Source organism: Carya illinoinensis, chromosome 5, assembly GCF_018687715.1.
Source record: "Carya illinoinensis cultivar Pawnee chromosome 5, C.illinoinensisPawnee_v1, whole genome shotgun sequence".
Taxonomy (NCBI): Eukaryota; Viridiplantae; Streptophyta; class Magnoliopsida; order Fagales; family Juglandaceae; genus Carya; species Carya illinoinensis.
Genome location: NC_056756.1, coordinates 21445312 through 21468398, shown reverse-complemented (window position 1 = coordinate 21468398; position 23087 = coordinate 21445312). Strand labels below are relative to the sequence as shown.

The 23087-nt window shown below is 37.7% G+C and overlaps 1 protein-coding gene across 1 annotated transcript; it reads right to left on the bottom strand.

Moving 5' to 3' along the window:
- Window positions 1–12206: 12206 nt before the first annotated feature.
- LOC122311376 (zinc finger CCCH domain-containing protein 40-like) lies at window positions 12207–15973 on the bottom strand. The gene is made up of 4 exons (XM_043125922.1): window positions 15766–15973; window positions 14545–14814; window positions 13841–14064; window positions 12207–13348 (listed from the first exon to the last, which is right to left on the bottom strand). The coding sequence occupies exons 1-4, from the start codon at window positions 15868–15870 to the stop codon at window positions 12403–12405; spliced, it is 1545 nt and encodes a 514-aa protein (XP_042981856.1). The 5' UTR covers window positions 15871–15973; the 3' UTR covers window positions 12207–12402.
- Window positions 15974–23087: the final 7114 nt, after the last annotated feature.

Genomic DNA, 23087 nt, shown 5'->3' with positions numbered 1-23087 from the left:
TTGATATAATCTAGGTTCTTGAAACGATTTCCTCAATGGGTCTAGATTTTTCATCCAATTGACTTGATTTTGGTTTTCTTGAGTGAGTTTTGAAATTGATTGTGGATTCAAGGGATTCCCATTCCTCTAGTTCATATCATGTTCATACAACACATTAATGAATGATAAATGATACTGTCACAAACTTTCATACAACACGTCAATGAATGGCAAATGATACGCCCAAAAGTGCTTATGTAACACGTGTAAAATCTTCATCACACCCAAGTTAACAAACAAACTACCTCCATGTCTATTACACACAAGCAACTCACGCATAAAACTAGTAGGCACACAAAATCTCTCCTCTCTAAATAAGTACCAATCTAGTTTATAGAACTTACTAAACGATGCTTCCTCACATGTTCCATACACACTAGCAAAGTCATCATCATTAGCATGTAATTTCTTTTCATATTCAAATCTCAATAACTTTGCATGTAAATTAAAGATAAGGACATACCTTCTTGCTAATGTATAAACCACAAAATTGTTCTCACCATGTGTGCATGTGATTACATGAGGAAAAGTCTCAAAGCAGTCCTTCAAGTGTGTCAATGACTTACCTTGTTCCTTCAAGTGTGTCAATGACTCATGTTCTTCAAGGAGAGGTCGATTAGAATTGTTGCACCCGGCACAAAATCAATATAATGCTCTATCTTTCTAATTGGTGACAATCCACTAAACACACCACTAGAAATCATGATCTCATAGCCCTGCAACAAATAAACAACAACACTAGGCAACGAGTCGTCAAATTTATTAGTATAGAAGCTTGCCTTGGCATGAAAACTCACTGTTGTTTTTCCTTTTCTCTCTATAATCTCTCTTTCTTTTTCCTCTCGTGGCTTCACTCTTTGTTCTTGACTCTCAACCACCTCTCTATTTTCTTTTTCACGCTCTCTTTCTCTTGATGTTTCGGCCTCATTCTCTTTTTTCCTCTTCACTCTCTCTTTTTCTTTCACTCTTCTTTTTTTGAACTATTGGCCTCACAATTGTTTTTCAACTCATTCTCTCTCTTTCTTGAGATTTCACTATTTCTTTCTTCCTCAATCTCACTCCCACTCTTTCTTTTTTGATCAATCTTACTTTTATTCTTTTTTTTTTTATCAATCTCAGTTTCTTTATTTCTTTGTTGATCAACCTGACTTTCACTATTTCTTTTTTGATCAATCTCACTTCCTCTCATTCTTTCTTGATCAACCTCACTTTCACTCTTTCTTTCTTGATCAATCTTACTTTTCAACTTCAGTTGGTCCTCATGGACCTGTTTCGTGGTTGAAGGAGCAAACTTGATTGTTTTGCTATGTTTTACAAAGTTGTACATGTTCTTGACCCCATCATGGGTCACCCTCCTATCATATCGTCGCGGACTCCCTACCAAAATTTGGCCAGCATGCATAGGCACTAAATCACAAAGCACCTCATCCTTGTACTTCCCAAATGAAAAAGAAATTAGCACTTATTTATTTACCCTAACGTCCCCACAATATTCAACCACTGCAACTTGTATGGTCCAGGGTGTTTCAAGGTAGGTAAATTCAATTTCTCAACTAAAGTAGTGCTAGCCATATCAGTACAACTCCCTCCATCAATAATCATACTATATACCTTGTTGTTGATGTGACATTTTGTATGAAAAATGTTCTCTCTCTGTTGCGCTGTATTATCCACCTTAACTTGTGTATTGAGAGCACGTCTGGCAAGAAGAGACTCATGTTCAATACTAGGTATTGCGAGCACGTCTCTCTGCTGTATCATCCTCCTTACTCTCCCACATTGCAGATTTCTACTCACTGCATCTCGTTGATCCTTCCTATCCTCTATTTCCCCAAACACCAAATTCAACCGTTCAAACTGTTGTTGCATAGCCTACAACACAAAGAACGAGTTATCTGCTATCCTCTTTGGTGATGAGTCACTCCTTTGAGATATCATAATCTGCTGCACAAAAATAATGTTAGTGGTAGAACCTCACACACTCTCTTACGTGTTTACACTCGAATAATGGCACTCTACTCGTGTATCACTCTTAATTGATTTTTTCCCGATAGTGATCTCTCACTCTCTTGCCTTTTACCACAAGAGTTTTCCCAATCAAGTTCTTTTATGAGCTAATTGAACTCAATCAGAACAATACAATCTTATTTTATTCAAACTAGTAATTAGGTCCAAGAAAGAAGAACAAAGAAACACAGAAGGAAAAAAATGACATGAGACTCAAGGAATTGATACGAGGGAAAGAGTAATTACAAAACAAGATACCAACTATAATGATATATTCAGCCCCCATTGATGATAAGGCTCAATCAATTTTTTTTTTTTCAAATTTTTTTCTGAATTTTTCTTTTCCTTTGTTTTCTTTTCTTTTCATTTCTTTTCTTTTCTTTTCTATTCTTTTCTTTTCATGTCTTTTCTTTTCCTTTATTTTCTTTTTCTCTTACTTTTTTTTCCCACTAATTCAATCATAAACAATTGATTCAATTGTGAAAATCAAACAATTGAATTCAAACACATGAAATTGATAGGAATAGAAGAGAATCAATAAAATGGCACTCTAAGCAATTGACAAACTTAGAGACGCAAGAAACCCTAAAAATTTCAAATCCTAGATGATGCAAATTTTGGCAACCCTCAAACAAGAAATTAGCCACCCTACCAATTTCTACACTTTTTTTTTTTGTAACCTGATTGAGCTGAAATATTGCATGTTTTAGTTATTTAAAACCAATGTATTTTAAATTCTTCGTGACACTATTATTGGTTTTAGATAAAAAAAATGATTAATAAGCATAAATACGAGTTGTGAATTTTAATTGATTGATATCATGTTTATGCTTAATTATGATTTAATGAGACAATATTTCCTCACATATATAGTCTGTTTTTGATAATTTATTTTTTTTGAGTGTTATTTCTTTCTTCTTATTTTCAGTTTAAATAAAATTTAAAAGAGATCCGGTTGGAACTTATGATCAAAAATGCATACTAATTGAGAGGAAGCTGGGCAGCTGAAAAAGCACAAAATGAAGAATCAATGGTTATTTTCTCCCTTTGATCATTCAAGATGCATGTGACTCATGGTTGAACAAAACTCACGGATTGAAATTTTGGTGGTGCAAAGATTGTGTATATTCGGTGCATGATCTGCTAGAATTGTGCTGGAAAGAGAAGTTGAAAGAAGAAAGGTTGTGGAATAAAATGTGAAATTAAATGATTCTTCAAGATCCACGATGTTCGGCTATTGATTTTTCTGCTATAAAAAGAAAGGACGACAAGAAAGAAACATGGGGGTCGGTGAGAGTGGCTTGAGAGGAAAGTATGTGAAAAGAAAGGAGGGAGAGGTTACGTGGGAGATGGAGGTGGAAAGCAATTGATGTGGGTTAGCTGAAGTGCAGGAGAGAGTATAGACGTGTTGATTGATTAGTGTCGGTTTCATCCAAGTCGTGATTGAAGAAAGGGATGGAGACAAGGAGGTGTAGAGTGAAAGGGATAGGTGTAGAATTTTCGTGAGAGAGAAGGAGCTAAGATGAAGGAGAGTGGGTGAGCAAAACCAATGGTGCTGGAATTTTAAAGTATTAATCTGATTACATAATGAGGCATATGTATATATATATATATAATGCTGGACGACAAAGAGATAGAAAAGGGAAGAAAGCATGGGCTGGGGACACGGAAAGAGAGAGAAGTGAAAGCAACTGGTGTAGAGTGAAAGGTGAGAGAATTGGAGGGAGGAATCGGTGAGAAATTTACGTAAGAGATATAGGAAAGGGTGAGAAAAAGTGAGTAGAGAGGGAGAGTAATGAGTGGAAGGGAATTGTGTTAGCTGAACGTGGGCCCCTCATTAAAGAATCATTAAAGAAAAGAAGGTGAGATGTTGGTTGATAGCCGAGTTGAAGGAGTGAAATGCTGAAAGTGAAAGAAAGCATCAGTGCATGAATATAGGGAGAGATTGAAGGAGTGATGTGTGGGGTCAGTTTGGTAGAGAAAGAAAGTGCCGATTGGTTTAAGAAAGGAAAGAAAGGAGGAGATAGAATCCTTCTACCTTGAGAAGGGAACGTGGAACCGGAATTGAGGAAATTGATTGATTCTTCAAGAGGCAGCTAGTGGAGTAGTTGGCTGGGATTAATTATTCAATGCATGATTTGAGAGGGACCAACAGGTGGATGCAAGATTAGAGAAAACAACCAATCAAATGATTCTTCAAGAGGCAAGTGGATGTTTCGGCTCTTGAATTTTTTTTCTATAAATTGAGACCGGTTGAGGAGTTAAGGGACGACACATTTGAGAGAGAAGTGGGGGAAGAGACAAGTAGGGAGAGAAGGCTGAAATACCACTCATGTTCGGCATTTTTTTGGCTGAAATCTTTAGTTTTTGTTCAGCAGTTTTTTTTGTTGCAATGCTTTGTTGTTTTAGAGTTTTTATTAAGTGTATTAATATTTATTCTAGAATTGTATTTCATTAAGTGTAATACCTTAATTTCCATTAAGTTACTAGTTTGTTTTATACAATAAAAGGAATTGTTTTAGAAGTTCTAAATTAATTGTGTTACTTTAATTTATTGCAAGAAAGATTTGATTTTAAGCTTTTGTTTTTGTTTTTGATTTTTCTGAATATCATACGTGAAGAGTAGAGGAATTGTTATAGAGTTTTTATTAAAGGTTTAGAGATTAATTTTCAAGAGTGATACGTAAGAAATTGTTCCTTTTCGTTTCGAATTTCAATCGAATCGTGAAATGACGTTTTTGTTTAGATTTTTCGTTCCCTATTTTATTTAACTTCAGTTTAAAGTTTATAGAATACTTTTAAGTTTCTGTTTACTTATTTCGTGTTATTTATTTTTCTTACTTCTTTAAGTTTTCATTTAATAGTAATTACAACTGTTATATGTTATTTTGAGAATTCGTAATTTAATTACAAAGATGAATTCTAGAATCTTAGTTTTGGGCATTTTAAATTTTCCGTTCATGTTTTGTCGATTACTTTCTAATTTAGTTTAATGCTTAATTTAGTTTTATTAATTTCTGAGTTTAATTTATAAGTCCTTTACATTCCAATCCAACAAAATTCAAAAGACATGAATCTAGTCCATGACTAGTACCCTATTTCATCCATTGCATATACCATCATATTATTTTCTCTTTGTGAAGTTTTTCACAATTTTTTAACAAGTTTAATTTTAAGCAACTTTTCCCTGAGGAGACGATCTAGGAATTTATTCCTAATTATTACACGACATCCTCCTGCACTTGGGATAGCATTAGTGCTACTCATTTTTGAGTGAGTCATAACCCTAGAACAATGAAGCCCTAGAATTAAGTTTAAGGACGCAAGAATTAAAAAATAGAATCAGACTTGATTGAAAACCTTGCTCTGATATTAAATTATATGAACCCGCGGGAAGAGAATCCCTTGAATCCACAATGAATTTGAAAACTCACCAAAGAAAGCCAAACTCAAGTCAATGGATGGAGAATCTAGACCCATTGAGAACTAGTTTCAAAAACCTAGATTATATTAAAATCTAGACCCGTTGAAGAACCCGTCTCTAGAACCCAGATTACAAGAAGGAACACCACAAAGGTTGTGATTTATCTTTGATAAGTTCAAAAGTTCAATAAAAAACAAGATAAGTACACTCAACTTACAATGAAAATTCAATATTGTCTAACATTCTCAAATAAGGCTACAAGTGGTTTAAATAAACCATCCCCAAAAGCCCTAGTGAATAGTGTCGTGGTATTGTAGTGTGAACAGTGCAGTGCTACAGTACGTCTAAAACCCTAGTTCAAATAAAATAATAACTTTTCAAATAAGCCCTTGGCCAAATTACAAGGCCTTCCCAAAAACCAAAGTTCATAAGAAATGGGCTAAGCATCCTCAAGCCCACTTATTCTAAATTAATAATAAAAATCCTTTAAACAAATTGAAAGTCTTAACAACAAAAGGCCTTATCTCTAAGTCATGTCTTCCACAACTTGGATCAAGTGGATCAAAACCAGTTCTCCTTCTTTCAAGTCCATCTTGAGTGTTGGGCTCTTACTAACTTCATCCCAAGTGGATGGCACCAATCCTTACATTGCTTCCTTGATTTTCTTGGCTCTTGATCTTGTAATTGATCTTTAAGACTTGGTCCGCCTTGGGAACCATCAAGGATGAGGTGCTTCGTGATGTTGTGCCTATGCATGCTGGCCATACTTTGTTGGGGAGGCTGTGGCAGTATGATAGGAGGGTGATCCATGATGGGTCAAGAATATATATAGTTTTGTAAAGGATGGCAAAACAATCAAGCTTGCTCTTTCAACCACAAAACAAACCCATGAGGACCAACTAAAGCTGAAAAATAAGTTTGATCAAAAAAGAAAGAGTGAGAAGGTTGATAAAAAAAGAAAGAGTGAAAGTGAGATTAATAAATAAAAAAAAAAGGAGTAAAAGTAAGGTTGAGCGAAAAAAGAAAGAACGGAAGTGAGATTGAGGAAGAAAGAAATAGTGAGACTGAAGAGGAGAGAGAGTGAAAAATTAGAGAGAAAAAAGATGAGGGTGAGGTTGAAACCTCAAGAAAAAAAGAGAATGAGTTGAAAAGCAATTGTGAGGCCGAGAGTTCAAAAAAGAGAGTGAAAGAAAAAAAAAAGAGTAAAAAGAAAAAAGAAAGTGAAAATAGAGAAGTGAATTTTTATATTAAGGCAAATTTTAATACTATTGAACTTAACGAATCTTTGCCTAGTGTTGTTATCTCTTTGTTTTAGGGATATGAGGTCGTGTTGCCTAGCTATATTCTTAGTGGATTGCCACTTTTGACAGCATTGGAGAATTGGCAACATTACCTTTGGCCAAAAGAATTTATCCTACATACCAAACATAAGTCCTTGATACACTTGAAATGACAAGGTAAGTTGAATAGAATGCATGCCAAGTGGGAGGAATATAATGAGACTGATGAATGTAAGTCCTCGTCTTCATTTTAGATGCAAAGCTATTGAGATTTGAATATGATAAGAAATTGCACACTAATGATGTTGACTTTGCTAGTGTGTATGGAGTACGTGAGAAAGTATCGTTTGATATGTGCTATAAACTAGATTAGTATTTGCTTAAAGAGAATAGACTTTGTGAGCCTACTAGTCTTATTCGTTAGTTGCTTGTGCATGGATATGTTTTGATAGATCATTTTGGTGTAAAGAAGATTTTACATGTGTTGCATGAACGTTTATAGGAGTATCATTTACCATTCATTATGTGACACCCCGTTTTTTACGTATATTTTCACTAAAGGAATATTTTAATTTAATTAATATAATAGTTCTTTTATTTTAAATTATCGGATTTTAATTGGATTTTAATTGCTGTTGAATTTAAATTGCTGTTTAATTTATTTTAGCTTGTCTTTGGATTTAAAATTAAAAAGTTTGTTTTTACTAGTTAATTATTATATTTTAGCTTTACGTTGTGTTTAAAATATTTTCTTAGTTTTATTGCTTTTAAACTTATTTTCGTTGGATCAGTTGTTGGACTCCAGAGGTGAGGATTGTACCTCATTTCTTTTCTTTTCTTTTTCTTTTTCCCTTTTTCCTTTTCTTTTCTTCTTTTCTTTCTTTTCTTCTTTCTTTTCTTCTTCTTTTTCTTCCCGTTTTCCTCCTCTCCCACATACGCACAGCTGCCCCTTTTTCTCATTCCCGTCGCCGCCACTTTGACCGGCCAGTTCTCTGCCGTCCGACCACCGTTTAGTGTACCGTCACCACCATTCTCTTCCCCTTCCACCAGAGATCATCCCCACCAATTTTCAGAGCCATCGGACCAGCCGTTAGCCTTCGAGAGCCGCCGGAAGTCACTGCACCTGCTCTGTTTTTGCCCCTGTCGCCGGTTGCTTTCGCAGCCCAGAACAGCCGCTCGCCGGCGGCGTGGCCTACACCACCCACCCAGTTTTCTTCCCCTCTCACCGGTGAACATCCCCACCAAGTTTCACCTCCATCCGAGCCACCGTTAGCCACCACGAGCTCCTCCAAGCCATACGGTTTTTCACCGTTTTCGACGCCGTCGCACCACCTCCGGCCACCATCTTTTCACAGCTTCTTCCCCTACCTCTTGCCGACCTAAACCACCCATTTCCGGCCTCGATCCGTTGCCGAAGCAGCTCCCACGAGCTCAACTCTGTTCAGCCCCTTTTGGCCTTCGACCGCCATTTCCACCACCACCCACGGCCAAAACTCGTTTCCTTTAGCTTCATAAATATCTCAAGACCATTCCCTATCAATTTCGTGCCTTGGTTTGTCCCCGTTCGAAAATGGATAATTTATTACCCACGGCAACAGTGTAAATTACACTATTACGTTGCTCTTCCTCCGCCGTTTGCAACGCCGTGAGCTTTCTAAAAATACCATATAGCGCTGTAAGTATTTTCCAAACCCTATTTTCAGATTTAAAAATATATTGCTCATTCAATTATTTTATCTGTTGGTTGGCTAATTCCGGACTGAGTCCGAGTCGTTCGGGGGTCGGATGGATGGAGGACGGAGTTGCTTGTTTTATTGATTTATATTGGTTGATTATTTTTGTGCATTGATATGGCATTTACATGGTGCATACACGAGTGTTTTTGTGTAATTGAGAAAAGTCTATTTATTGGCATAAGTGGACGTACGGGTGCGTGTGTATCACGACCCCAAGCCGGGATGGGATATTATCTCGGTGGAGCTCCTCTGGTCACTCAGGAGCGGAATAAACTGAGTGATGTCCCCTGGGTTGTCGCTGGGCGACAACGGGAGCGGGGGCTAGGGGTTGCTTGGCTACGAATGTGCCGGGCGCGGAACCGGGCATCGCTCTACGCACCGACTCCGTGGCCCTTCACTGGTGAGGGCTAGAGGATGCTTGGCTACGAACACACGGGGCGTGGAACTGGGCATCGCTCGTTAGGTGTCACATGCGTAGTGGTACTCTGCGATGTGGCACTGGAGCCAGGGTGTGCGGATGACCCCTAGGGGAGGTCATGGTGCATACAGATAAAAAATGGTTTTTGGTTTGAGGCGGTTATAGAGGCCAAATGTGACTTTTGGTGTGGTTTCTGAAAAAGATGTGTTTTTTGGCCAAATGGGATTTTTGGCGTGTGTGGAAAGTTATGTTTTATGGATTTTGCGCATTGGCATCACTTCATGCATGTTGTTTGAGTTCTATGTGTTTTTATCTGGTGGTGTTTGGGTTTTACTTACCTGTGATACCACTTTTGGTTCCGTAGCTTTTGGTGCAGGTTTTGAGGATGAGGAGGAGGAGGCTGAGCCCGAGGATGTAGCTCCGCCGGGTTGCTGATGTTATGCTTTATATTTGATTTTAAAACTATGTTCGTGTTTTGTAATATTTTATTTAGTTATGTTTTAAACAACTTGTATTACGTTAAGAAAAAATTCTAGTACTTAGTTATGGCTTTCGTTATCCGCTGCGTGTTTCTTCGTGCACACATGTTGCTTTTGCACACATTTGGCACCCGTCGTTAGGGTGGTGACTCGGGTTGTCACCATCCGGACGTCTCGATTTTCCCGTGTCCGTGCGTGGGGATTTGGGAGCGTCACACATATATCCCAAAAATCCACATTTTTCACGCACGCCAAAAATCTCATTTTGACCTAAAACATTTCCTTTAAATATATCATCACCATTATCCCAGATAATAGCCCAAAAACTAATCTCGCCATTTTCCCAGAAAATGACCTATTAACCAAACCATCAGAGCACTGTAGGCGGGAATCGTAGGCAAGACTCTACCACTATCCCTGCTCACTACTATCCATACGCTTGCACCGTAGGCGGGAATCACAGGCGGAACTCTACCACTGTCTCTGCTTACCCCCATCCCTACAAGTCCGTCTGTAGGCAGAAATTGCAGGCGAGACTCTACCATTATCCCTACTTACCAACATCCCTACACGTGACTCTGACTCAAACTAGTCAATCTAATCGTTCTCATATACCAAAAATCATTTCTCGCTTGAAAGTCCAGTTTTCAAGTTCCAACACATGTACATGCATGCAATTACACGAAAACTCAATTTTCCTTTTTAAACATGAACATGCATGCACTATACAATGCAAACATTAAGACACAAAATATCCAATAAATCTCATCATCAACCAACATAATTAATTCCATACTCAAATCCGTCCAACACCCGACTCTTCGGACTCAATCCAGAATAACCAACCAGTCACAATTTATTGTTAAAGTAAAAATATATTTTAATCTAAAAAAAAGTTTAGAAAATACTTACAGCGCTATATAATACTTTTCGGAGGATCAACAAGCTGCAAAGGCGAAAGAAAAACAACGTAACAGTGCAAAAGCACTGTGGCTTTGAATGGGGATGATCCAAGACTTGAGATTGATAGGGAATAACTTAGATGTGTTTATGAATCTAGTGGAAGTGAAGGTTGGCCGTGGGTGGCGGCAAAAAGGGCGATGGAAGGCCAAAAAGCCCAAAACAGAAAGTGAGGTCGTGGGGGCTGCTCCGGCGACGGATTGAAGCCGGAAATAGGTGGTTTAGGACAGAAAGAGGCCGATGTGAAGCTGTGAAGAGATGGTGGCCGGTGGTGGAACGACGGCTGCGCTGGAGGGAAAAGACGCCGCTGCTTAGAGGAGCTCGTGGTGGTTAACGGTGGCTGGGATGGAGGTGAAATTTGGTGGAGATGATCACCGGCCGGAGGGGAAGAAATATGGATGGGTGGTGCACCGCATGGCGACTGCCGGCGGCGGTTTTGGGCAGACGAATGAAAAAAATGATGGTGAGGGAGAGGGGAGACGTCGCACCGGGGGGGGGGGGGGAATAAGGAAGGAAGAAGGAAAAAGAAAGAAAAAAAAAAAAGAAAAAAAAAAAGAAAGGAAAAAGAAAAAGATAAAAATGAAGGAAAAGAAATGAGATTCAAACCTCATCTCTGGAGTCCAGAAATTGATCCAACGAAAACAACTTTAAAAGCCATAAAACAAAGAAAATAATTTAAACACATCTAACTAAAATATAATAAATAACTAGTAAATACTAATAACAAAATTTTAAATCCAAAAACCAACTAAAATAAATTGAACAGCAATTTAAACTCAAAACAATAATTAATATTAAGAAAGCTTTATAAATTAATTTTCACAACTAAATAAATCTAATTAAAATATGATAATTTAAAATAAAAGAACCAATATTTTAATTAAATTTAAATACTTCTTTAGTGAAAATACACATAAAAACAAGATATCACATATATACTTCTATCCTTCAGGCTTGGAGAAACTTAAGTGAAAGAACTGCTTCGAATATGATAGATCCCACAATATTGATGTTCTCAACTCTACATCAAAACTGGAGTGTTCTAAAATCTATCTAAATGCGAGCAGGTCTTTATTTGTATATTCATTTTTATCTTTTGGCGGCTGAATTTAAGGTTTTATTGATTTTCCCTTCCCTTATTAATGGAAAATCTCATGGACCCTGCTCATGTTCCACATGCGCATTACGGAATAAATCTAGCTAATGGATCTGCAACATCTGCTGGAACCGAAAAGGTAATAAATCACAACGATCAATCTTGCATATTACACAACTAAAAGTGTAATCAAAGTGCAGTACACCTCAGTAATGGATTTTAGTTTCTGTAAAAGTTTTGTTCTCTCTTGAGTTGAGACTGATGCATCAAATTGGGAGTTCAAAACAGTAGGGCTATAATGTGTAGAAGAGCTATAAGAGTAAATTCACAACTAAAATCCCACCAGAGATTTGAGATTATATATTTAGCATAATGTTTTCACAACTAGTTTGTTGAATTCAACATGTTTGTCTGATTACGTTTCTCTGTAATTGGCAGGCACGACCATTGTCTAATTACATTATTATTAGTTTAATTAATTGTGTTGTATTATAATTTATTTTATTTTTTATAAATTTATATTTTGCATTGTGATATAATAACAATATTATCTATTTTACATTTTTATTTCTTTTGCTCTTTAATTTATTTTTTTATAAAATAAATTTTAAAAGAATGTTTAAATTATTTTTTGAAAAAAACCTAGGCAATTAAGTATGATATCAGAATTTATTTTTAAAAAACGTGCCATAAAATTTTTTAAAAGTTTTAAAGTCCTTTTTTTTTTTTTAAGTAAAAACCCAAATTAAATCTAATTATAACCCGGATATTCAAGTTGGTTTTAAGTAAAAAAAAAAAATCCAAATATCTGGGTACATATCCAGATTAAATCCGGTAATCCGCCCTGCCCGTTTTAAAATCCGGATCCAGCAATTGCCAGATCCGGTTGCACATCCCTTGAGTCAACTTTATAAGTACGTTTTATATATCCCAAAGCTAAAAACATTACAGGGAAAAATAGTTTCACTGCTGCGACCCTAGTGTTGAGGACCCAGATGGTCCAGACCCCGGGGGTGCAGATCCTGAAGGTCTGGACCCCTGTTGTGCAGATCCTGGTGGTGTAGAACCTGTGCACACAGTGGATGCGGGTGGTGCAGACCCAGGGTGAGAAGCAGACAGCGCAGGATGCTGATAAGGCTGATTTGCAGGTGGAGGCTGTGGAGGTGGCATTCCCGAATGATATGGTGGAGGGTATTGCTGATAAGGAGGCATTGGCTGCATATATCCATATGGGGGATGGAACTGCTGATTATATTGCCCATGTGGAGGCAGCATAGCTTGATAGGGATAATACTGGGGTTGTTGCTGCTTCTCCAGACCGGATTTGTTCTCACCTGACCCTGAAGGCCCATTAGAAGTACCCTCATGGGATGGAACAACAGCGCCCATTCTTTGAGGATCCATTGATGGGTAAAAGGTTCTCTCCTGCTGAGGAGGTGGTGGAATATTGAAGTAATGCATCGGTTGGTTTTGGGCCTGACTGCCAGGTGGCTGTAATTGGCCCTGCTGCTGGGATATAATTGCCCGAGGCAACATCCCACTATGAGCCACTGCCACCTGCTGCCTTGCTTCGTCCACGCCTTCTGACTCTGGTTTTGGTGCTTGAGGTCTACCCCACATTAGCTTCAGTCTCAGGCCTTTTATGACCAATTTGTTTGAGAGCTCTTCTGCAGCCTTCTCTGCGCCTTCTCTGGTTGTGTAGGTTACAAAAGCACAAGCCCGCTGGGGCACCATCCTTATGGATTCAATTTCACCATGAGCATAGAAGTTGTCCCTCAGATCCTGCTCGGTGACCCTTTCATTAAGCCCACCAACATAGAGAGTTTTAATGCTCTCATCCTCAGGAGCTTCCAGAGATGGCATCTCTCCTGCCTTGTTGAGTAGCTTCAGTGCAACAGGATCATTCACTCTGAATTTTTCAAAGATTATTAAACATCAACAAACTTATGCTTATCACATGATCATGAGGAAAGATGTGTCTCTCCGCAATTGCACCAGTGCATGCAATTATACAAAGCATGCAAGTGACTTGATATTGGTTTTTTTGAAATTGGGCACAATAGGTAATAGAGTAAAAAACTACCTATCTACTGGGCACAAAGAAGGTTGTATGACAGTTAAATTTGAGAAAATCAAATGCAACCAACAAGAGAACATGGATAACCACACAAAAGAGGGGAGGAGAGAGAAAGGGGGGGTTCAGCTTAAATACACCAAGCGTGTAATCAATGTAAACATGGAGTATACGAGATATGCATCTAATCAGAAAATGAAAACAATTATATAAAGCTTAAAAATGCATCAATTTTTTTATAAGCTTAGATATGCCTCATTATAATATAAAGATTAAATTCACCTCACTATACCAAAAGAGGAAAGAAAGTATAACCACCAGACATACCCATAGTAACGATCTTTAATATTCTGCTGTGACAATTCCCCAGTTACAGGCATCTCATGTCGGTACGGGCACTCAGCACCTCGTGTGCATTCACCCCTAATGTAAAAACTGCAGACATGTGCTCTATTTCTTTTGTAGTAAGGTGTTGTTCTTTGAAGCTTCAAAATGGTGTCATTTGGGCGAGCCTTTCCATATGATGATTCATAATCAATCCCTGCTCTGGCCTGCATAAAGTATGAACACTGTCAATTTTTGGCCACAGGACGATCCAAGACTATATGGAATTATCTTTCAACTTTCCAAAAGCTCTGGCATTCTACTAAAAACAGGAGAGAGAGAGAGAGAGAGAGAGAATTAATCTCGGGCTTTTGTCAAATAGCATGAAAATTTGAAGTCTTGTGTCAATACTATTATCCTACCAACTGCTTTTTTATAAGTAATTATACTAGTAACGATGATAAAATAAACAGAACATATGATCTGGAAACAGATAAATAGGTATTCAGCAGCCAAGGAGCTATAAATAAGATAGTAGAAGGAATTTCCCGAAGTCAAAGCATCAAAGGAATGCAGTTGTTACTAGGACAAAAGAAGAACTGGGTCCTGGAGAAAGAAGATACACAACGTGCAAAAAGCAGAAGCCGGAGATCAAAATCAACTATATAGCATGTGTAAGAGTAATCTGGAAATATGAAAAGTCATACCCGGCGGTCATGCTCCTCAGCAAAGTACTCCCTATTAACATCACTCTTGGGAATGGCATCATTGGAATTGATGGAAAGAGCAGTGTCTCGGACCTGAACTGGCAAGCCATATTCGAGATCCAGAAGGCAGACTTGGCAAACATTTTTCAACTTACTGCATGTCTGGCAAATCTCAGTTTTTTTAAATCTGGCATCACGACCCGGCCTCCACCTAAAAACCGTGAATGGCCGTGTACAAATCTTGCACTCCTTATCAAAGTCTGCTTTTGTCTGCATCCAGATAAGCAAGTACCAACACTTAAGAATAGTTATAGGATATTTTCAAATGTGTATCAAAACTGAAGCCACCATTATGAAATCTGTATATGCACAAAATTACACATAACCCGCACAAACTACCACCCAATTAGCAATCACATGGCCTAGGTGTCCCAAAACCCTAGTTCTTGGTCACCCAAGTGCTAGTGCCTAGAGTGGTTGGCCACATTCACATTCACCCTTGTAGGGTGGCTCCAACCATTGGGATCACCCCAAAAGGTGGCTGCATTTTTTTAATTTGTGTTCTTTTTATGTTTGATTAAATAAATTTTATTTCTATTATGGATTATCCTTTTTTCGAGTTTTTGAATTCAAAAGTACTTAAATGTCTAATTCTTTTCAGAAGGGAATGTATTGGTCATTTGTGATGTGATTGCCAAAATTGAAAGTTCGCATGGGAGATTGCAATTGGGTGGTAAATTTTGTGGGGAGGGCTTATGTGGAGTAGCCAATTTAAATTTTATATATTCTCAATTATTGTATGCCTCTTTCTTGACAGCCTTCCCTACAATCGGGCTCATGCTTGAACTGAAACAAATTTCTACAGCCTCTTACAGCATTTCTAAAACGAGAAAATAACTACTGATTGTTGATAGCTCCGCACAAAATTTTCCTATTTTACCCTATTGAATAATAAAACATGTCCAAGCTGAATGAGGTTACAATACACTTCCCATAAAATCTAACAATAAGAACAATGAACAATCAGATTGCAATGCGTTATTTTAATATTTTCACGCCATGTTACTTATTAGCCTCAAAAGGAATTCTGGAGCATCTAAACGTTCCTAGGCCATTCCTTACTAAAGTAACAAACACCAAGCATATTCTAAATCTCAGAACAATTTCATACATATACATATATATTATAGCAAGAAGCGTCTGAACTCAAACAAATCATACCATTCGAACGTAGGGGTTATCGCCGAGGCAGGACTCACAGATGATGGGAAAATCGGAGCGTTCCCAGCCATCGGCTTCCAGATCTCTAAGCAATCTATGGGCCATGTTCAACTCGGTTCTCCGCTAGGTCAAAATAGCACCTCTTTCTGTGTCTTGGATTGGGTCACTTTGCTCGCTTCATAGAGCTTCGTACCCCCAATTGTCTTTATTTATTCAATTCCTTTTGCAATTAGAAGAAAAAAGTAAATAAATAAATATATATATATATAATTATATAAAAGCTAAATCTAAACTTGCTGACTTTGTACCATCAAACTTGCTAAAAAAAAAAAAAAAGAAGAAGAAATGATATGCATGAGTCATTATTTACTTTCACACCGTATATTTATAGGTTTTTCATAGGATTAAAGATATTTTTCATAAGATATATGAGTATTTATCATATGATGTATTGTGTGTAGTGATAAATAGTGACTAATGAGAATAATTTCTAAAAACAAAACACATAAAATATAATAGTGGGAGGCCGGAGCTTCTAGAGGGAGCTCCTAGCAGTAACGGTAGAGTCATCCCTTGACAAAATAGAATAAATTTAAGATTTATATGAAAAATTATTTTTTTAGTGATGGATTTTACTTATTGTTAAATGAAATGTACAAAATTTACATATCTCAAAACTATATTTAGCATTCATCTATTGATATAAAAAATGCACTGTTAAGGTAAAAATATGTTACATCAATTAACATGAAAAACTAATATTTTAATTTTTTTAATGATTATTATAGGGATAATAATCACTATCGGAAGGTGTATTCCCCCGTGTCTATCATTTATAAAATCCTATCATATATATTTATATAGACATCCTTCTACTTAAAAAAGCCTATCTAGAATTGAGCAGTAATGAATAGGAATGGGCAGGAATGAATAATAATAGCAATGAATAAAATAGAAAGTAATCATTATGTCAACTTTTATTTTTGAAACAAACATCAAGTATCTTGTATTCATTCTTCTTCAGTAACTACAATTATGTCCTTCAGTACATAAAACTGTATGCTTTCAAGACCCTCTTTTATTCATATTCTTTCCTCATTTACAGTAAAAGAAACTTTTGCAAGAAAATTAGCTACACAATTACTTTCTCTATATGTATGTATAACCTTCCAACCAATCCTATTGCTCAGCACCCCTTTGATTTCTTCAACCACCTAACCATGCCATTCCTAGCTTGATTCAGGATTATTAACTGCCTTTACCACGTTTAGGGCATCCTCTTCGAATATCACTTCTGTCATATTCAATTCTACACATAACTGCATAGCCCGCCACAGAGCCTATAGTTCAGCTACTAGAGGATCACACATATTCCCCTTTTGAGAACGCAATGACACCATCACATCCCCTGCTCATCCCTTATCACTAAACTAGTCTCCATCCTACCTTCTTTCAGATCTAGTGCAGCATTCCAATTCACTTTCACTTGGCCTTCTGCAAGAGCGTTCAATCTACAAGATCTCCTTACCCGTAAACCATCATCTTGGTTCTTGATTCCCTACTGTTGAGCTTTGCTGAAATTGGAACAAACTATCAGCAACTTGTTTGAATCGCATCAGGCCCTTCAAATTTGTTTTAAAAAACAAAGGTATTACGCCTCAGCCAAATCTGTGACGCCCCCAAATCCCCACGCACGGACACGGGGAAATCGAGACGTCCGGATGGTGACAACCCGGGTCACCACCCTAACGACGGGTGCCAAGTGTGTGCAAAGGCAATATATGTGCACGAAGAAACACGCAGCGGATAACGAAAGTCATATAACTAAGTACCATAATTTTTTTCTTAATATAATACAAGTTGTTCAAAACATACATAAATAAAATATTACATAACACAAATATAGTTTTAAACCAAATTATAAAGCATAACATCAGCAACCCGGCGGAGCCGCATCCTCGGGCTCAGCCTTCTCCTCCTCAAAACCTGTACCAAAAGCTACGGAACCAAAAATGGTACCGCAGGTAAGTAAAACCCAAACACCACCAGATAAAAACACATAGAACTCAAACAAAATGCATGATGCATGCCCAATGCACAAAACCCATAAAACATAATTTTCCACACACGCCAAAAATCTCATTTGGCCCAAAAACACATCTTTTCCAAAAACCACGCCAAAAGTCACATTTGGCCTCTATTCATCTCAAACCATAATCCATTTTTACCCGTATGCACCATGACCTCCCCTAGGGGTCATCCGCACACTCTGGCTCCAGTGCCACACCGCAGAGTACCACCACGCATGTGACACCTAACGAGCGATGCCTAGTTCCACGCCCCGCGTGTTCGTAGCCAAACATCCTCTAGCCCTCATCAGCGAAGGGCCATGGAGTCAGTGCGTAGGGCGATGCCCGGTTCCCCGCCCGGCGCGTTCGTAGCCAAGCAACCCCTAGCCCCCGCTCCCGTCGTCGCCCAACGACAACTCAGGGGACATCACTCAGTTTATTCCGCTCCCGAGTGACCAGAGGAGCTCCACCGAGATAATACCTCATCCCGGCTTGGGGTCATTGACTCACTCAAAAATGAGTAGCACTAAAGCTATCCCAAGTGCAGGAGGATGTCGTGTAATAATTAGGAATAAATTCCTAAATCGTCTCCTCAGGGAAAGTTACTTAGAAATCAAACTCGTTGAAAAAGGTGAAAAACTTCACAAAGAGAAAATAAAATGATGGTATGTACAATGGATGGGAGAGGACACTAGTCTTGGACTAGATTCATATTTTTGGATTTTGATTGTCGGATCGTAATGTAAAAGACTAATAGATTAAACTCAGAAATTGATAAAACTAAATTAAGAATTAAACTAAATTAGGAAGTAATTGACAAAACATGCACTGAAATTGAAAAGCCCTAAAATCAATGTTCTAGAGTTTATCATTATGTTCAAATCACAAATTCTCAAATTAAACCACCGTAATTACAATCACTACTAAAATGAAAGTTTAACGAAACGATAAAAATAAATAACATGAATTGGATGAATAACAAATAAATTTCTCAAACGTCTAAATCAAAATTCTCTAAAATAATTCAGAAAATCAAAACTGAAATGAAATAGCAAGTAGGGAATTGAAAAGATCAAGCCAGTTGAATGGAGATGAAGATTTGAAGCGGTGGAGGAGGCTGAGCTGCAGTGGCAATTGGACCCCTCAAGGAGTTCTTCAATCTGCTGTAGTGTGAGTGAATGATCCAGTGGAAATTGTGTAGCTGCGTGAATGATCGATTGAATGAATCCTCATCTTCAAATCTGAACAAAAATCAAAGGAAAAATGAATTCTAAGTGTTTCTCTACTCAAAAACCGAGTTTTCCAGCCCAAGGGTCGTGGCTCTAGAGTGAAAAATTACTTTTATATGGTCTCACGGCGGAAAACCTAAAATCTGTCAAAATACAAAGTTCGCTCGAGCGGGGTGTCGAGCGCGCATCGAGCGTTCGACTCTGCCTGATTTCGCTCGAGCGGCCAATGTCTCCGCTCGAGCGATCTTTGTTTTTCAGGAACCCGCTCGAGCGGCCTGTCGAGCGAACATCGAGCGTTCGACTCTGCCTGAATTCGCTCAAGCGGCCAAATGCCTCCGCTCGAGCGATCTCTTTTCCCGCATCTCGCTTGAGCCCACTGTCGAGCAGAAGTCGAGCGTTTGAATCTGCCTGGCTTCGCTCGAGCGGCGGCTTCTGGCATATAAAATTAGAGCAGAAATTCATGCTTTTAATCAATTAAAATCACAATTTTAATTTATTCATTTTTCCATATAAAACCAATGATAAAGTAATGAAAGAATTAATATATATTGGTTCCAAAAGCATTAAAAATACAATAATTCAACTCAATCACACCCCCCAACTAGCATTTTGCTAATCCTTGAGCAAAATAGTGAAAATTAATTGAGATGAATATTGCATAAAGATCGAAATTCAAACAAAAACAATCAAACACAATTCTGAATTCTCACAAAAGTGACACGTTACTACTCAACCCCCAAGGGTTATACCCACCAAGACTATCTTAACAATCTTTCACATAGAATTAAGGCAAATGTCTCAGAACTCAAATGTGTGTGTGGAGCTAGATCAGTTGTGTGTTCCTCATTACTAGCCATGATTTGCCATAGGATTTTTCAACCTTAAGATTAATCATTGCTGATTCTAACTACCTCAAAGCCAAAGGGTCTAGTAGTTTTCACGCCAGCTCTGTTTTTAAAGGTTGGACACGCAACCCCCAAAGTCTTGGATAACTGTTTCTAGCCCTTTTTATTTAAGAAAGTTCACTAAGTTGCCTTTATTCTTTTTCTCTCTTTTTTTTTTCTTTTTTTTTTCTTTTTTTTTTCATTTCATTCTAATCTTTTCAAATCCTTTTCCCTTTTTTTTTTCTTTGTTTTCTTTTTTTTTTCTTCTCTTTTTTTTTTTTCTTTTTGGCATGGCTCGGTAGTCCTGCAGTTTACTTCTCCAGTGTTAAATCAATGAATGGTAAATAAGGAACACTACAAGCGTAAGCATGTGCAAAATGTCCTTCAAAATTTGCCTTTCGTTCTACAAAAATTTTATCAAGTTTCATCTCAATAAGCATAACATCCCGGTGTTTCAAGCCACATATCAACAAAATATGATGCATCAAAAATCATGCTCTATGTTTAAGCTTGAAAATAAATCTTCACAAATTATCCCGCTCAACTACTCCACCAAGATGCTCAAATTTCACAAATCTTTTTTTTTTTTTTTTAAAAAAAACTGTGCACACATGCTACCCCCCAACTAGTGAGAGACATAGTCCTCAATGAGTCGAACGAAAGAAAAGAAAGTGCATAGAACTAAGCAAGCAAAACAAACAATCAACATGAAATATAAAATCAAAGCAAAAGAACAAATAAAAACAAAGCAAGTAAAGAAAACTGTAAAGAAAGAGAAACAAATCAAAACACTTCCCTGGGGTCTTGCACAAGCAAGATCTCTTCATGTGGATCAAAGACCTTCAGAAATGACTTTAGACGTTGTCCGTTGACAGTGAAGCTATTACCATTCTTCGGATTGACAATATCTACCGCACCATGAGGATGAACGGTCTTTACAATGTACGGCCCACTCCATCGGGATTTCAACTTTCCAGGAAAAATGTGCAAGCGAGAGTTGTAAAGAAGAACTTCCTGGCCAAGTGTGAAATGCTTTGGATGAATTTTCTGATCATGCAGAATTTTCATGCGTTCCTTTGCAATCTGAGCGTTGTCATAAGCATTCTGACGAGCTTCATCCAATTCATTGATCTGCAATTTTCTCAACCCTGAAGCTTCATCAAGTGACATGTTAACATGTTTTATGGCCCAAAGAGCTCGATGCTGAATATCAACAGGTAAATGACAAGCTTTACCATAAACTAATCGATAAGGAGACATCCCTAGATTTGTTTTAAAAGCTGTCCTATAAGCCCACAAAGCATCAAGAAGTTTAACCGACCAATCTTTCCTATTAGGCTTGATGGTTTTCTCTAAAATAATTTTTATCTCTCTATTTGCCAATTCAGCTTGCCCATTTGTTTTGAGGGTGATAAGGGGTAGAAACTCTATGTGTAATACCATATTTCTTCACAAGTGTAGAAAATGGTTTGTTGCAAAAATGAGAACCCCCCATCACTTATAATAACTTTTGGCATGCCAAAACGAGCAAACAAAGATTGCAAAAATTTCAGGACAACATGATGGTCATTTGTTTTGCAAGCAATGGCCTCCACCCATTTTGAAACATAATCCACAGCTAAAAGAATATATGTGTTTCTAAAAGAAACCGGAAAAGGTCCCATGAAGTCTATTCCCCAACAATCAAAAATTTCTAAAGTCAGAATAGGGGAAAGAGGCATCATGTCTCTTTTGCTAATGGATCCCAATTTTTGACAAGGCTCATAAGCCTTGCAAAAATTATAAGCATCTTTAAACATAGAAGGCCAGTAAAAACCGCTTTGCAAAATTTTTGAAACTGTTTTCTTTGCTGAAAAATGACCACCACATGCACCCATATGACAAAATCTCAAAACAGAAGAAAACTCATCATCAGGAATGCATCTTCGAATCAATTGGTCTGAACAATATTTAAAAAGATATGGATCATCAAAATAAAAGTGTCGTACCTCAGAGAGAAACCGACGCTTATCTTGGGTGGACCATTCAGAAGGCATTCTCTCAGTCACCAGATAATTGACTATGTCAGCTTACCAGGGAGTTCTATCAACCACAAACAGCTGCTCATCCGGGAAACTATCATCAAGAGGAAGGCTGACATTTGAAGAAGGAGATGATGACAATCTAGAGAGGTGGTCAGCTACCACGTTTTCAACTCCTTTCTTGTCCTTAATGTTGATGTTGAACTCTTGAAATAATAGAATCCAGCGAATCAAGCGTGACTTTGCATCTTTCTTAGCCAACAAATACTTAAGAGCAGAGTGGTCAGTGAAAATAGTAACAGGAGAACCAAGAATATAAGTCTGAAATTTATCAAGTGCAAAAACCACTGCAAGTAATTCTTTTTCAGTAGTGGTATAATTTTTCTGGGCATCATTCAAGGTCCTACTAGCATAATAAATCACAAATGACCTATTATCCACCCACTGCCCCAAAACAGCTCCTAAGGCATAGTCACTAGCATCTGTCATAATCTCAAAGGGATGGTCCCACTGCGGAGGTTACACAATAGGTGCAGTGGTAAGCGATTTCTTAAGGGTATCAAAAGATTTTTGGCACTCATCAGTCCAAACAAATTCAATATCATTTTGTAAAAGAGTGCACAAAGGTTTTGCAATAGAACTAAACCCTTGAATAAACCGCCTATAAAAGCCAACATGACTAAGAAAAGAACGAATATCCCTAACTGTCCTAGGAATAGGAAGTTTAGATATTAATTCAATCTTTGCCTTGTCAACCTTTATACCCTCAGAAGAAACAATATGCCCCAATACAATGCCCTGAGTGACCATAAATTGGCATTTCTCCCAATTAAGTAAAAGAGTTTTTTCCTCACATCTCTGGAGAATACGTGCCAAATTATGCGAACAACTCTCAAAGGATTTTCCAAAAACAGAGAAATCATCCATGAATACTTCACAAATGTCATCAATCATATCAGAAAAAATACTCATCATACATCTCTGAAAAGTAGCTGGAGCATTACACAAACCAAAAGGCATTCTAGTAAAAGCAAAAGTCATTCTAGTAAAAGCAAAAGTGCCAAAAGGACAGGTGAAAGTGGTTTTCTCCTGATCCTCAGGTGCTACAGCAATTTGATA

Bases quoted from the DNA above. Each gene is read 5' to 3' on its own strand.
- LOC122311376 (XM_043125922.1), bottom strand. From the start codon at position 15,870: ATGGCCCATAGATTGCTTAGAGATCTGGAAGCCGATGGCTGGGAACGC. The intron at 14,815-15,765 runs GTATGATTTGTT...ATCTGGATGCAG, and splicing joins ATAACCCCTACGTTCGAATG to ACAAAAGCAGACTTTGATAA. The intron at 13,349-13,840 runs GTATGTCTGGTG...TGAAAAATTCAG, and splicing joins ATTAAAGATCGTTACTATGG to AGTGAATGATCCTGTTGCAC.